Source organism: Limulus polyphemus, unplaced genomic scaffold, assembly GCF_000517525.1.
Source record: "Limulus polyphemus unplaced genomic scaffold, Limulus_polyphemus-2.1.2 Scaffold1949, whole genome shotgun sequence".
Classification (NCBI taxonomy): Eukaryota; Metazoa; Arthropoda; class Merostomata; order Xiphosura; family Limulidae; genus Limulus; species Limulus polyphemus.
In genome coordinates, this window is record NW_013667559.1 from 37452 (window position 1) to 52914 (window position 15463).

General features: G+C 31.6%; 1 protein-coding gene across 6 annotated transcripts in view; it reads right to left on the reverse strand.

Annotated features, from left to right (window-relative positions):
• The window catches only part of LOC106465449 (sulfate transporter-like), a 50041-nt gene that overhangs the window by 29024 nt on the left and 5554 nt on the right, over positions 1-15463 (reverse strand). For 3 of the 6 annotated variants that reach the window (XM_022393354.1, XM_022393355.1, XM_022393357.1), the window contains exons 2-4: positions 8644-8875; positions 3830-3998; positions 1879-1989 (exon numbers count right to left, since the gene is read on the reverse strand). In XM_022393354.1, coding sequence (XP_022249062.1) covers positions 1879-1989; positions 3830-3998; positions 8644-8874 — 511 coding nt within the window. In that variant the 5' untranslated portion in view covers position 8875. Of the gene's footprint in view, positions 1-1878; positions 1990-3829; positions 3999-8643; positions 8876-14828; positions 15079-15463 lie in introns of those variants that run through there. The other 3 variants (XM_022393358.1, XM_022393353.1, XM_022393359.1) reach the window with 3 other exon arrangements.

Here is a 15463-nt window from a genome sequence, read left to right on the forward strand (position 1 = left end):
CCTGTATTAATATGATGCACTGTTACTAATCCTATTAATTCAAACCTTATATACTTTAAGTTCACTGTCATGAGTAAACAAACACACGTACAATATATACGTTCTGGCACAACAAGAAGCCTAGTCTTGTTCTTTTTATTTGTCCTTTTCAGGGTTACTGAGAAGGGGTGGAGTTTCCTGAAACTGGTAATAAGTGGTAAATCGTTTAATAGATTGGGCTTCCTATGCACTTTTAGTATTTTAAATGTTGTTACTTGTTTTGTGTTTTTAAATAAAAGTGTTTAATATTTATATCAACCGCCTACTATATATATATATCAATCATCTGCTATAATAAACTATTATCTGATACTTAACCTTTCTGTCTTCACCAATTACTTTTTAATTACATAAATGTTAACTCTCTCAAATTAATTACAAACTGTTAACTGTATATTAAAAAAACAATGTTCTTCATTAATTAAATCTTTCTTGATGAGAGTAAAGCATGCTTTGTGATCATATTTCATATTCAATTAATTTATATCTGTCTAAAAACCATAACTCGCATTGTACAGAATAAAAACTTTGACTTAAAAGACACATACTGCTTTAAGATGAAATACATTTTGGATTGATAAGTTCAGTCCGATTATTATCCAATAATTATAATGTAGATATAACACGCAATAATGTTTTTTGCATACCCTAAACTCAAATTTTTAGGATGAATTTCCTAACAAAACATACATCTCTCTCACACGTGTATTATTCTAATGTTTTATCAAGTACTTACTGGATTTCAGCCTTCTTCTGCTACTTTCTTTTAACACTTTTCTCTGACATATATCTGCCTTCACAGAAAACTTGTGAAAATAATAGCAGAAAAGAAAATTTTTAGTAGTACTTCACTTGACATGCTGAGGGTTTAGAACTCAGGATCAACTCTATTTACTTGTACCAAAAGTGGAATGTGCTTCATACTGGCCCTATTATATGTTTTTTTACAAGGGCAATATCTTAATAGATTATTTTGAGAATAGCTGTGTATAATATGTGCTACTTAATAACAATCACTTTCTGGGTGAATGGGGGAAGAGGGTTCATGAACAATGGCAACATACTCTCATTGAGTTAATACGGAAAGTTAGCTAATTCTTAATAAACATTTTAATAAGTTTCTTAGAAGGTTTAGAGAAATATCTTTATCATAAAGGAGCTGTCCTTCATCCTATACACATTATTTTGGTTTTGTTTGTAAATTTCAATATGGTTTTGTACATTTGCATCAAGTATATTTCTTTCTGAAACTCAGTTTCAGAGAAATTCATATTGCTTCATCACTTATCCTGCTGATCCTCTGGTTATAAAGTGGATCTACTTTAGTAACCTAACACCTTTTGCAGAAATCAGTTTAATCTGAAAGTACCACACTGTTCTTAATTGTAAAAGAAAAACAAGTTTAGTTCTGTTATACTTAATTTTGGTCCCGACAGATTTTTGCAAGATATATGATTATACCTTTTCATATTAACCTGACTATCCAACAATGTGCAAGTAATTTACAGTGTACATACAATCTCAAATATCTTGTAGATGTTCTTTACATCACAGTCACATGAAAATTATTGCTTCACCTTTACAGTGAACCATCATTTGTATGATTATACTTCTAAGTAACATATGCCAGGTTTTTATCATACTTTAGATTCCACTGTTAAAGAGGAGATTATGTAGTTATCTTAAAGTGTTGTAATAAAAAAATTTTTTTGCCCTTCATTGATTGAAGAAGATAAGACGGCTTCAATCAAATGTAAAACAATCATTCAACAATAGGGTACAAACAACAATTCTCAACAGTTTAATAACAATAACAAATTACAACATGGAGAAACTTACCAACAGATACATGTCGAGAAGTACCCATCATGCAGTATATGATAACAGGAAAGAACGATGTATACAGACCATTGACTGGATCTACATCTGCTAACAAGCCATATGCCATTCCTGAAATATCATTCACACATCTAAACTCTTTTTCTTCCCATCTTAACAAATAAATATTCATTCAAATACAAAGTGTGAAACATTTTGAATGAATACACTTTAAACAGTAGTTTTCTGAGTGCAGAATTAACTTGCATCTTCACACAATAAAATTTCACAGTAGTACTTGTGTCAAGTAGCATTTAGTTTGACAGGCTGATCATTATTATACTGTGCAGACAAAACAGAAAAAAAAGTAATTTACAAGCATCTTGCTCAAATAAATGTTTTAAAGAACCTGTAAAAAATATACTGATACAATATAATCTATGAGTCAATGCTATCAAAACATGTAAATGTCAAGGAGACAATCTCTTGTTCCACATGGTTGCTGACTCTCAACAGAATAAAATTTTAAATTTCTAATCCTTTAACACTTTAATATAAAATAATACATCTTACACTAGTTAACTGATTCTTTGTAATAATAAATACTATTTGTTGCTATACATTTTCTGGAGATATACTGTACACCCTTTAACAGATTTAAAATGAGAAGAAAATGGCAGATCATTATGATACAAGCTACTAACATATGCTGAAAGCTTCTGACGTGCTAACAAAACTGGTCTGGAAAATGAAATTTTACACCACAATTACATATAAAATATATAGATATTGTAAGGTATACCAATATTTTAAGAAAAACATTCCTGATCAAATTCTTAAAGGAAAGTTATAAAAATGTCAAAATTAATTCATAATGAAAAATTGTATGTCTTCAAACACAAATTTTTCTGATCATTGAGATCAGATCACTGTAAATAAACCAAGTGCTGCAAGTGTTACGTGTAACCATGTGTGTGATCTGGTCTTGCTCACTGACAGTTTGGGTCGTTATTACATAAAGTAGCATATAAATTAAGATTACAGTCCAGAAGTAAACTGTATGCTTTTAAGCTTCAGGGAATTTTACAACTGATTGAAATGAAAAAACATTAAAGAAATTTACCACTACATTTAGTCAAACATCAAGAAACAATTAAACATAAGAATAATACATTTCAACATGCATAAAGGACAATGTGCACGCAAGAGCCAAAGATTTTACACATGCTTGAATAAAACTTTAGACATTTAAACATTTCAAACTTTAATACTGTTGTGCTAAGTTTTTAAATTTAGATGATTATATTGTTGTTTTGCCACATGGAGGTCTGACATCATATGATGAATGCATGGCCTAATGTCTGGAAATTTTGCCAGTTTTAGAACAGTGAGAGTGGTATAAAGAATACAAGTTAGGTTAGAGTGAATAAAAGACTGATTTTTGACTCTGTTAGTAAGTTACACTAGGTCTAAAACAGTGAGGTTATTATTTAATTGAGTTTGAATGTCAGTTATTCAGTTCAGTTTTGTAAACTTCAAGTTTTGTGTTTGTAACCCAAAATATAAATAAGACAAGTACCATGAGTACAAGAAGTTAAAAAGAAGATGAAACTGTTGTATTAATATCTACTGTGAACTTAGGCCTATCAGTGAACATTAGTTAAGTTAGCTTGTAGAATACTGTCAAAGAAATAAACATTTTTGTTATCATTGAGTAGAATATACTTTGCATTCTAATTTGTACCAAATAAACGAAAATAACTTGTCAACAATGAAAACTATTGCAACAATATACTTAATAAAAATTGATATGCATAAAGATATAATGACATCTCGAACAAATCAATGGCATTATTTAGAGCAAAGATTAAGAAATCATGACAGTAGTTGTTTCTTTGACATACGTCTTTTTAATAAAAAAAACTATCTTGCAAAAAAAAAATACATATGTAAATTTATATTATTTTCTAACCTTGAGGAATATGCAAAATCAGGACAGTAACTGCTGAAATAAGATCACTTAAAAAATATTTGCGCAAAGGATAGTTTGGTAGCCACTGAAGAATTGGTAATCGTTGTTGAAAAAATGAGACAAGACACAACATGGAACACATGCAAGAATTTTTCATCCTTTGTGCTACCTAAAAATAAACAAATTATAAATGTTACTATTTCTCTTCTTTCATAGTTAAAGTCATATGTTACAACTTACTGGGAGCTTGACTCCTTATGTAATGTTCCTATTACTTCCCCTTTTAATTAACACTAACAATATTTCAAAATTCATTTTTTCCATATTCAGCCCATGCAGTTTGTTACTCAATAAATTAATGTTTTGTTTTTTGTCATATCATTTGTCCTATTGTTAGGATAATACTTCTAGTATATTTTACAAAGCCATGCAAGTTCCTGAAAATTTTGAATTGCAGAAGTCTAACACATACACACAGCAAATCCAAACCTGTGATAAATGAAATTTAAATGAACAAAACAAGCCCAAAAAAAATTAAAGATGCTGCATAAATTAAAAGGATCCCCTGGGTACAGACTATAATGTGGGATATAAAATATTCCCTGGGTTTTGGAGGTGACTGCGGAAGTAGGACCCACATCATGGTGGGGATACACAGTCTATCAGTCCTAACCTCCATTCGCCAGTCACACATAAAGAAATTCATAAAAAAAATAAATCAAATCATAAAAAGAAATACAAGTTAAAAGAGTGAGATGTGGGTGCTCAAGCCCACAGTGTCTCACAACCTTCACTGCCTGCAGACAGTTGTGGGAAGGTGACTGCTCTCCAAAGTATAATTAATATAAGTCCCAACCACCACCCATTAAGTCCACTGTAACTACCAATTTTCAGACTTTACATGAGCCTTTATATGTGATTAGGTATTCATCTGCATAAAAGTACTGCAAAGTTGTTTAATCGACCTTATTAAAAACTAAAAATATTTATCAGAAACTTCTAGTAAAAACTTCTTAATTTTTACTTTTTTATATTTATTACAAAATATTCTTATAATTTTATTTAGAGTTTGTTTATCAAATCCATTGAATATTAATTTTTGCATGAATATTTCAACATTAATGCTGAAGTATTGTAACTTATTAAAAATTTTATGAAATTTTAATCTGAGAAACCACCAGATAGTGGTTGAGAGAGAGGAAAGGTCAATAATGGTACACCAGTCCCAGATCTTTTGGGGGACAACAAAAAGACAAGAATAAAAATTTTAAAGATGGGCAAAAGACCCTCTCAAAGGTTCTTGTGCCCAAAAGATCTGATTCAGTGGCCTTGAGATGCAAAAGACATTGAGCACTAGAATGAAGAGGAAAAAAAATAGGAAAAGAGGACAGAGGAAGAATAGATGAGAAGTGAAAAGAAAGGCTGTATGTAAGAACTTGAATGACCCACTGGTCAGCCACAAAAGGGGTCCAAAGGTCTACAAACAGAAACATTGGGTAGCCTTGGCCCGAGTCTCCAAGGCATTAGAGACACCCCTAAAGACTTTAAGGTGAAGAAAAGGAGCCAGACAAAGTCTTAGAGGTAAGAATGGAGAAAATGAGTGGTAGAAAAGTGTTAGGACCCAAAAGGATTTCCAACAGAGGAACCAAGTAGGCAGAGACAAGGAAGAAAACAAGACTCTGGCCAAAGTTTTGAAAATGACCAACAGTAGATCCCCAGAAAAACTATTGTGATCATAGTATAGGGCTTCAGATAAAAGAAGTAATGAAAGAGGTGGGTACAAAAATGGCGAAAACGGGGAAAATTTAGCACAACAGTGTTACTGGAGATAGGGGACATCCCCCCCCAGGAATTGAGAATTCAAGAAGAGAAAAGGAGAATGGTCATAAGCCATGGCAAAGGAATTCTGGAGTTGAAGAGGATGAGGCATTTGAGAGTGGGAATGAAGCTGATCCAGGAATATGTAAACATGAACACGTGTACCTGGAGAATGAAGAAAAACCATTTAATCCTCAGCATAAGAATCATATAGTATTGAATAGGAAGAATCAAAGGACAGTGGAGAAATTGAAAGCAAAGAACCAGAGAAATCAAATGCACAAAGAGATTTGGATGAGGAACACTGTCCTCAACAGGTACAGAGAAACTTAGTGCAAACCCAGGAGGTGGAAAGAGCTGATTCAATGTCGTCGTCCTCACGGTCAGGTTACAAAAGAGGAAAATATACTTCTGACAAAGGGAAGGGAAGACAAGACAAAAAAGGCATCAAAGAACCCATGACACAATGAACTATGGCTATAACATCTTCAACAGTCAACAATCCTACAGTGGCCACAGACAAAGTAGGGGTAATGTAGGGGAGGATGTGATAGTCACACTCACTTGAGAATTTGTGGGCATTTTAACAGTACTCAAGATTTTAAAAAATTTTTATCAGTTAGTTGGTGGCAATGCAACTTTAAATTGAAATTAAAACAAACTAAAAGCAAATCAATGAAAGCTACACTGTGAAAAAAAATGCAACACGAATTTGATTAAGTTTAAATTTAAAGAAAGGTGTCTAATAAAGACAGGGCTAAGGATGAGAATAAAGTTAATTTCGAATGCAAGTGCTTATAAGGATCTACTATGCACGAAGAATGTGTAACACTGCAGTTGGTGAAGGACTATTGTTGCACAATGATTACATCATGTGCTAGTGTAGTTCAGAATATAACTTATCTTAGGTGGGAAATAGCTAAAGGCTAGTGGCTACACAGAATCTCAAGGACAGATGCACTGCGAGAGAGAAAATTCCAATCTTTTTTTTTTTATGATTATGGTTGTGTTTACCATTTATTATGTCTCTTTATTGTTTAGTTTAACTGTGAATTTTTAGCTTCATTAAAATACTAACTCACCTTCAACATAATCATTTGTATTTTGAGTAAATATCTATGTGTGTATGATGAAACTGACACCAGTTTACCCAGCAGTGACGTACAGATACTACTACTACTTTGTAAATAAATACTCTGCCAGAAACTTCACTAAGAGAGGGAGAGTCAGGAGATAGTTAGTGAATTGTTGCTGTTTATCACTCAATATTGTTATTGATATTGAAAGGTATTGTTGGAATTTTTGTTTTTGCTGTATTTTTTTAATTAGATTTTTCTTTCTGGTTCTTTTTCCCAATTTCATTTTTGCTGACTTATTAATATTTATGGTAAAGTGTTTATTAATATCAGTGTGAAGTCCTGGCCAGGCACTTGTTTATTAACTGTGTTTTGATGTTGTTATTGTTGAATATTTTTTGGTGTTGTTGAATACTGACTGTAGCAGGTTGTTCACTGTAGACTGTTACAGCACAAGGAATAGTTACTATGTATAGAGGTAAGTTTCTCCTTTCGGAATAGCTTATTTCTGAAAAAACAAAAAAAGCAATTATGTTTACACTTTCAAGAAGAACTTAAAATCATTACTTTTAATAACATTTGTATAAAGTCAGAACACAATATAAACAAATATTTATCTGTATTTATTCATGCTTGAATGTTTCAGACATTGGTCAAACAAATAACATATTAAGTAAATTAATGGAAATAACAGGTTATCTGAATGAAAAATAAATCTCAGTTTAAACACTTTCATTAATGGAGCAACCAGTTATTTACCTTTTTGTTAAAGTCTGATTTACATAGACTCATCAACAGAATAGCCAGTAACTGACCTTTATGATCAATTTAATCAAAGGTAAATGTAAATCAATTAACAGAACAATCATGTTTTGTGTACTTACCCTTGTGAGTGATAATATTTTCAAAAGATCGATTATTGGAATAACCAGTTAATATCTTTGTAATTAATCTAAGTTAAGACATATGAACTAACATAAAAACCAGTCAATGACCTTTAGATCAATTAACAGAATAACCAGTTAATATCTTTGTAATTATATATGTTTAAACAAATTAACTGACTGTATGCAGGGTCAGTCCAATGGATGAAATCCATATTGGAGAAGAAATGTTGATTAAAGTTCTGAATTTACCATGTGTATCTACATGAAATGTGACAAGCTTTTAGTAAAATGTACAACTCTTTGCACAAAAATTCAGATGTGTTACAAAGGTATTTGTACAGAAGATGCATCTGTGAATTGAAAACATTAGTCAGACTCTGACAGGTTGGAGTGCAAGGTGATGTTCACGTGAAGACGAAAGGCAAAAGACTTTCGAAACGTCGTCCTCTACATTTGTGTCTCTACAACAGGCACTATTCATCACGAATACTCTGTCTAAACAATCTATCAAAGAATATAAAATACTTTTTCTATTTTACTTTTTGTATTTGCATAACATCTATGACCTCTGAAATACATATCTATAGTTTATCAGTATTCCTGTATATTGTACTTGATATTTACTCTTCTTTACTATTAACTGTCACTAAATCAGCAACGTAAGGTAAAATGAATAGTTGATAACTAACACAAATACGTAATACTATGTTGAATATTACTCTGTAAAAGATTTTTGCATGTGCACTTTGACTCCCACTGGTGCACATAGGGTTAACTAGAATAATTACCAATTAATGACCTTTATTATCAGTTTCATCAAAGATACACAGAGATGAATTAACAGATAAATCACGTTTCATGTACTCATTTCTTTTTTACAATTTTTCTCAGTCTAGATAGATAAAGAGATAACTAGTTATCCACACACATATTTATAATCATCAATTTTAATTTAGACAAGCCATTAAAGGAAAACCATTGACATATTCATCTAATCTTTGTCAATTCAACTGCTACAATGCAATATACTTGCCTTGTTGACTAACTTTGGTTTATAAATTTCACCTGTAGAAAATCTTTCTTCCACATCTTGCTGATTTAAGGTTTGTCTTTGAATGACAATTTGAACTTTTCTTCTATTGGTGGTGCTATTTACAGAAGTTTGACTTGATGTTGATTCAGTCTGACCCTTAAAAACCACCACTTCCACCTCCTCTTCATGGCCAACCAAGGAGTGGGGCATGTCACCATTTTCATTATTCATGCTGAAGCATTCAGTTTAATAGGACATTTTTATTATCTAAATAACACACTTTTAATTATACTACATTATCAAATTAATTCCACAAAAATAGAGAATGTTTAATATTATACAAATTATGTGAATTTTTAATATAATAATAAGACTGAAATTGAAAATGAGGTGGTTTGTAATGTACAGATTAAAATATTATGCTTCTTAACATTGCTTAATTTAGTGATTCCAAAGGGATAAATTAAATGGGTGCTACTATAGCGTGTGATCCACAAAGATAGTAACACTAACAAGTGCAGTCTATACAGATACTATCATCATCATCACCATTTAACTTTCATTTATTTGCAATTGTTACCATTTATCATAAATAACACTTTTAACCTAATAAAAAAAAATACTAAAAAAAAGGAACTAATACTAATAGAGTAGAAAATACCATAACGTTTTGGGGGCAGATATAATCGGAATGAAACAAGTTCCAACAATCAAGACTAGCACAATGATAACCTAAATTTAAGGTACTCTTTTGGAACACACAACTTATTTAATTATTATTATTTGGTGAACAAAAACGTGGATAGATATAAATTATTTAGCAAGAAATTATGTTTTAGTAAATCATTAAAATGGTGATGATGATAGTATCTGTGTAGACTGCACACTATAGTGTAAATATCTTTGTAGACCACACAGTATAGTAGCACCAATTAAATGTATGTAAAATGTACTAAAGAAATAGAACAAAGTGTTCTACATGTAAACACACTACTAAAGTGGCTACAAATCATAATTTTCTAATAAAAATAATTATTTACAGTTACTTTAAAAGTCCTGAAAAAAATGCAGTAAACCTGTATAGAAATTTTAAAAAATATCTTCAGAAAATTGAATGAATATTGAATTATAAAAGTTAATAAATAAGCATTAAAGAAGATAAAATTAATACATAAGTTGAAAATTAAATGAGAAAAGTTTTGTTTTTACAGTAACATTAAGTGTATACGAGCGAGCGTGTGAATGTTACTCAAAAAAAAGGTGAAACAACCATGAATGGATCGATTCATCTGATAATTATCCACATTGAATAAAGACAGCTTATTTAATCACATGTGGTTGTGTCAAGAAATTTAACTTTAGATCAAGTTTCCAAAAACACATCCATAACTTGCTTACAATGGTGGCTTTGTATAAATAGTCATGTGATTTTCATCAGAATAGAAGAATGTGATCTGTATTTGGCAGGTGATTCTTCAAATAAACTTTAGAAGAAACATGTATAATGACTAACCATACATATCAAATTCACATTGAGGTACAGAGAAACCAGAACAATCTAACACTTTCACTGTTTCTGATTGGGACAAAAAATTAAAAATAAAAACTGAGACAGTCCTAGATTAACTGGGATGTGTAGTAATCTTAATCCTTACAGGGTAAAAAACTACTATCCTAAAAGAAGTGTTCTCCAACCTTAGGTTTGTGAGAGAAATGTTAAGAAAGTAAATACAGATACAGCTGTAAGTAGAGTCATATTCAAGTAGATATCAGGTGGAAATAAGATTGTATATAGAGCTTAAAAATGGTAAAAATGGCTATGTGAGCTTGGAGGAGGCACTAACCCCAACTATATCTATGCAGCCAATCCCACCCTTGCAAAAGAGCCTATTCATAACCCAAATGCTGATAATGCAGAACATATAGTCACAAGTGTTAGACAGAGCATATCAACAGGGCTAACAACCACTGTCCTGTCATTTTATGGTAAAATTGACAAGGATATAGAAAGTTTCTATGAAGTAGATGAAGCAGCTGGGATATCACACTGGTCAGACGTGCAAAAGGTGAATATGTGAAGCTTAAGTACGTCATGTGAAGCTGAAAGAGTCATTAAGGTTTATGATGAGTTACAAGTAACAAATGATTTTAAAAATTACATCAGAGGTTGACAGATGAGCTTAGACATAAGAAAACTTCTAACATTATACTCAAACTGATTAACATGCATATTCAGTAATGCTGGGAATCAATCTGTGTCTTTGAGCATAAGTTGCAGTAACTAGGAAGTAGGTTATGAAGGACTTATAATCACTCAAATGAAGTTATTATTCAGAACACAATAAATCATTAAAAAGGACTAGCTAGTAGCCTCATGTGATTGAATGTTAAAAAAGCCAAGTAGAGTTAAAATATGTTGTAACTAGAAAAGAGATCAGAGAAAAATAAGTATAAATCAAACCAATATTAGATACATTCTTTCATCAAAAACACATCTAAAATTAAACTAGGTATTCCTGATCACCTGAAGTATATCAACATTTTAAAGCAAGGTCACCTTACTAAGTATTGACCTGTTATTGCATACTATAAAGTACCTTCCACAGGTATATTGAAAAGCTGTATGCTGACATAGATGTGAGAAACACACACACACACACACATAAAAGTTACAGGTGTGGAATGTGCATAGAGATAGAGCCATTCAAAGGCATAGAATCTGACTCTCGTGTGCATGTAGCAGAAAAACTAAGGCTCAAACAGCTGTTCAGCAAAGCTTCCAGAAACGTAAAAAATGATAAGAAGGTAAAACTAGTTCCTAAGCAATAATAAGCTAGTATGGAGAGTAATAGTATCAAATGAGAAGAAAAGCTAACAAAAACAGTAGTAGATTTAAGAAAAGTAAGAAATTTAGGGTAGGAGAAAACAATGTAAAAGTTAAAAGAAACAAGGGCAGAGAAAAAATAAAAGAGGCTACATAAATAGATAAAACTAACAATGTCAGTTAGAAGAAACTACATCCAAGATAATTGTACCTAGACGTCTAAAAAGTTAATTCTATAACACGCTAGTTTCTTGGTAGCACAATTAGCTAATAAAAAACAATAGTATAAGCAAGAGAAAAGATATAAAAGAAATTATGTGAATCTTATTTAGAATATCAAAAATGAAAGATTAGTCTACATCTGCAAAATGCACCATTAAATAATATACCAACACTAATAGCCCTATTTCAAATTATCATACTGAACATATTAGGCCCCTTACTCATTAGTTATGTTAGAAACCAGTATACTTTAGTTTGTTTGACAAGGTACCTCAAGCAATGAGCTTAGCAGATTAAAAATGTAAAAAAAGATTGCTAAAGCTTTTGTAAATCAGGTGTTAGAAAGACATGGAATTCTACAATTGAAAGACATTTCTAAATAGCTGGGAATAACAAAAATAAAAACCATCATATATCATTCATTAGCAAATGGATTGGTAAAAGGGTTTACCAAGACATTATTAGACATGACATCACATTACTGTGATACATAACTTGGGCCAAACAAATGCCATTATTCACCTATAGAAGTACAGATAATGAGTCAACCCAAGAAAGACCCTACTTCTATTAAGTGGATGAGATGTGATCTATCTATGCAGGAAATATTGGCACTTAAAGCCATCATCTATGCTGTATGTGAAGACTATAAAGCTAAGATACTTAAACTAATAAAAATTCCATGTGATTTGACAAATACAAACTGAACACATGCTGTTGAAGAAAGAGAGGCATGCAAATAAGACAGCTAAAGTATGTAACATAAGAATAAACTATAAGGTACTACTGTACACTTTCAATACTTAACAGAGGCAACACAAAGAAACTGGGAAAACTAAGAAAGGTCCCTCTAGGGTAGCTAAACAACCACCATCAAGGTGAAGAAAATATCTGGCAAGGATAGACAATTAATAACAAACAAAAGAAAAATAAAAGAAATGAATCTCATTAAGCTCCACTAAATAGCAAAACTGAGCACAACGTAGACAGAAACAAACAACCCAGATAGTGAAGAGCAAATAACAGATCTTACATCAGATGATAATGAAGTACATACATTGTATAGATAACTTGGTAATAACAACAGAAGAAGAAACAAGATTTCAAGGACCACAAGTGGAATTTACAACACAGTTAGCTTGAAAACAAGCACAACACTATCACACCAGAACACAATGCTCCATGTAGGAGTAGCCTTTGTTATAACTTACATCAACATAGTTTTAACCCAGAAGTCCAATGTTACACACAAATTAGAAACCATATAAAAATTAGAAAGTGTAGTTGAATAGATCCTAGAGAAATTAGTATCACATGAATCAGGACCTAGAAATTTATCACTTCTATAGAATAATAAACAGCCATTTGACTCATCTAAGCTACTTCTACTTCTATCTACATAAAGAAAACTTGTCTTATTCAGTTTCCTTTCCAAAGGAAAATAAAGAACTATTTGTCATCTGGGGTATCCCAAGTTCTATTATCACCTTTTTCCAAAATACATAAAGAAACCACATTTTCTTGTATCCAACCTTGACCTCTAAAATAGTCATCCAATCTCCTCTAAAACTCCTTCATTGTTGTAACTTCTAACATACCTGAAGGCAAGCTATTACATAGACCAGTGTTTCTCAACCCTTTTTCTGCTCAAGACACCCCCTACACATAGTTTACAATTTCCACAGCACCTCTAATATTTTATAACCTAGTTAATAGTGGCATAGCCTGGGAGTGAGGATCATAGAGATAGCAATATTTTGATAAAAACTTGCAGCACCCCTAGAAGAATTCCACTGCACCCTGACTGAGAAGCACTGATGTAGACTGACTGGCAGTGATTGCTGTATTAAATTAAAAGTAACACTTCCTTAACTGTGGGTTGTGTCCAGGTTTTTCCCATTTTAAGTTTGCATCCCCTAGTCTTCTTCCTACAAATGTTTTAAAATATTATCTGGATTTAATGATTGCACATCTATAATAATTTTTAAATCATCAATAATGTACCTGAAGCATATAATATACCTCTTCAGCAAAGATATTCCTAATTACAACCTTTCCTCATATAATACTCCTCCCAGTCTTGAAGCTCTTCTCTGAACTCTCTACAATAACTCATCATCATCCTTTTTTAAATAAGATGACCAATTGAGATCTGAACAATTCTTTATACCAGTGCTTCTCAACCTTTTCCAATATCATTTACTCCTACAAGTTTTCCCATAACAATTCACTCACCTCAGTTAAAAAAAAAGACAAAAAAATTACTAAATTAAAATGCAAAATTCTTTATTATGACTTAAATATACATGAAACTACAACTACAATGGATACAACAAAAAAATAAATGAATTTATTAAACTGCAACTACAATGATACTTGACTGTAACACATAACAGGTAAGATTTTCTTCATGGTGAAAGAAAACTAGTAAGACTCTTGGTGCTAGCTTTCACTCGCTACGTGGTAAATTTCCTCTGTGAAAGTACTACTATTAGTATTACTCAGGTACATGAGTATATACTTTAGTTCAAAACGTACTAGTTATAACAAAACCAACTTATGAAAAAAAATTAAAAAAGAAAGAAAGGGTGGGCATACACTTTTATATAAATATTTTTACTCTAATTTTAAGGTTGACAATAAGTATAAAGTAAAACTATATAAAGACAAAAACACAAAACTCTATAACAGTATAACTATAATTATAACCCGAACTCTAACGAAAACTGGACTTTTATTTGTAATGTCAGTTTTATAAAGCGCTCGGGTTATACTTATAAGGTTTTGTACTTTTGTCAGTTTAAAACTTTTAATACAAATAATACTTGTTTTTAACCTACGTGTTTTCCTTACAACATACTACTCAGAACTCTACACCACAGTGAAAAACGGATCACTTTTACTCTAATAGTAATATTGTAACTAAAGGCTAACCCGTAGTAACCGTAATACTAATTACCATCAAGTTCTGACTATCGCCCAGTAACGACTTTTTAAGTCCCTTATCTAGAAGGCAAAAATATTATTACCTTATTTCATTATTAATCACATCCCACACAACATTCTCAATTACATTTCAACCCTACAACTTTTACAAGTTAAACAGGGATCCGTAACTTTTTTAAATAAATTAACTTACTTCAATTTCAGATGCTATCTACTTCATTTATCCAGTCTGATTTAACGCATATTATAATTCCAAGCAGTGGTACTGGTAGTGGTGTGATGGTGATAAATAAGGTTAGGTTAAAAGTAATAAAACTAGGATTGTAAACAGTATTCTTCACTTCCTTTTTTTTTTTTTTTGCGAGTTATGGGGGTGCCATCAGCAGATGATATGCCATTTAGCATGAAGGAGACTTCACTTCCTAAAATAAGAACAGTGGACTTATTCCCCACCTGTATCTATACTGTTACGTCTCCGTTTGGAACGAAGTTACGGAAAATCAATTAACAAACGAAACTTTAACGACACAAGTCTTTACTTAATAAAACTGGTTTATTCTTTCGAATATAACTCTGCGATACACTTAATCTCAATACTCGCGCTAAAACAACACTGTAACGAACGAACGTTAATTTCAACAATACCGTGTGACTGCAGTTCAATACTCACTATCTATACACACATTACATTACCTTCTTTTATATACCAGCGTACCCTATTTCTAGTAAGAACTTGAACATTCGTCAAAGAAACGTTGCGTTCTAGAAACGTTGCGTCACAGTGTCATGTGACTCGCTGACGCAACAATACATTCTTACAATTCATGC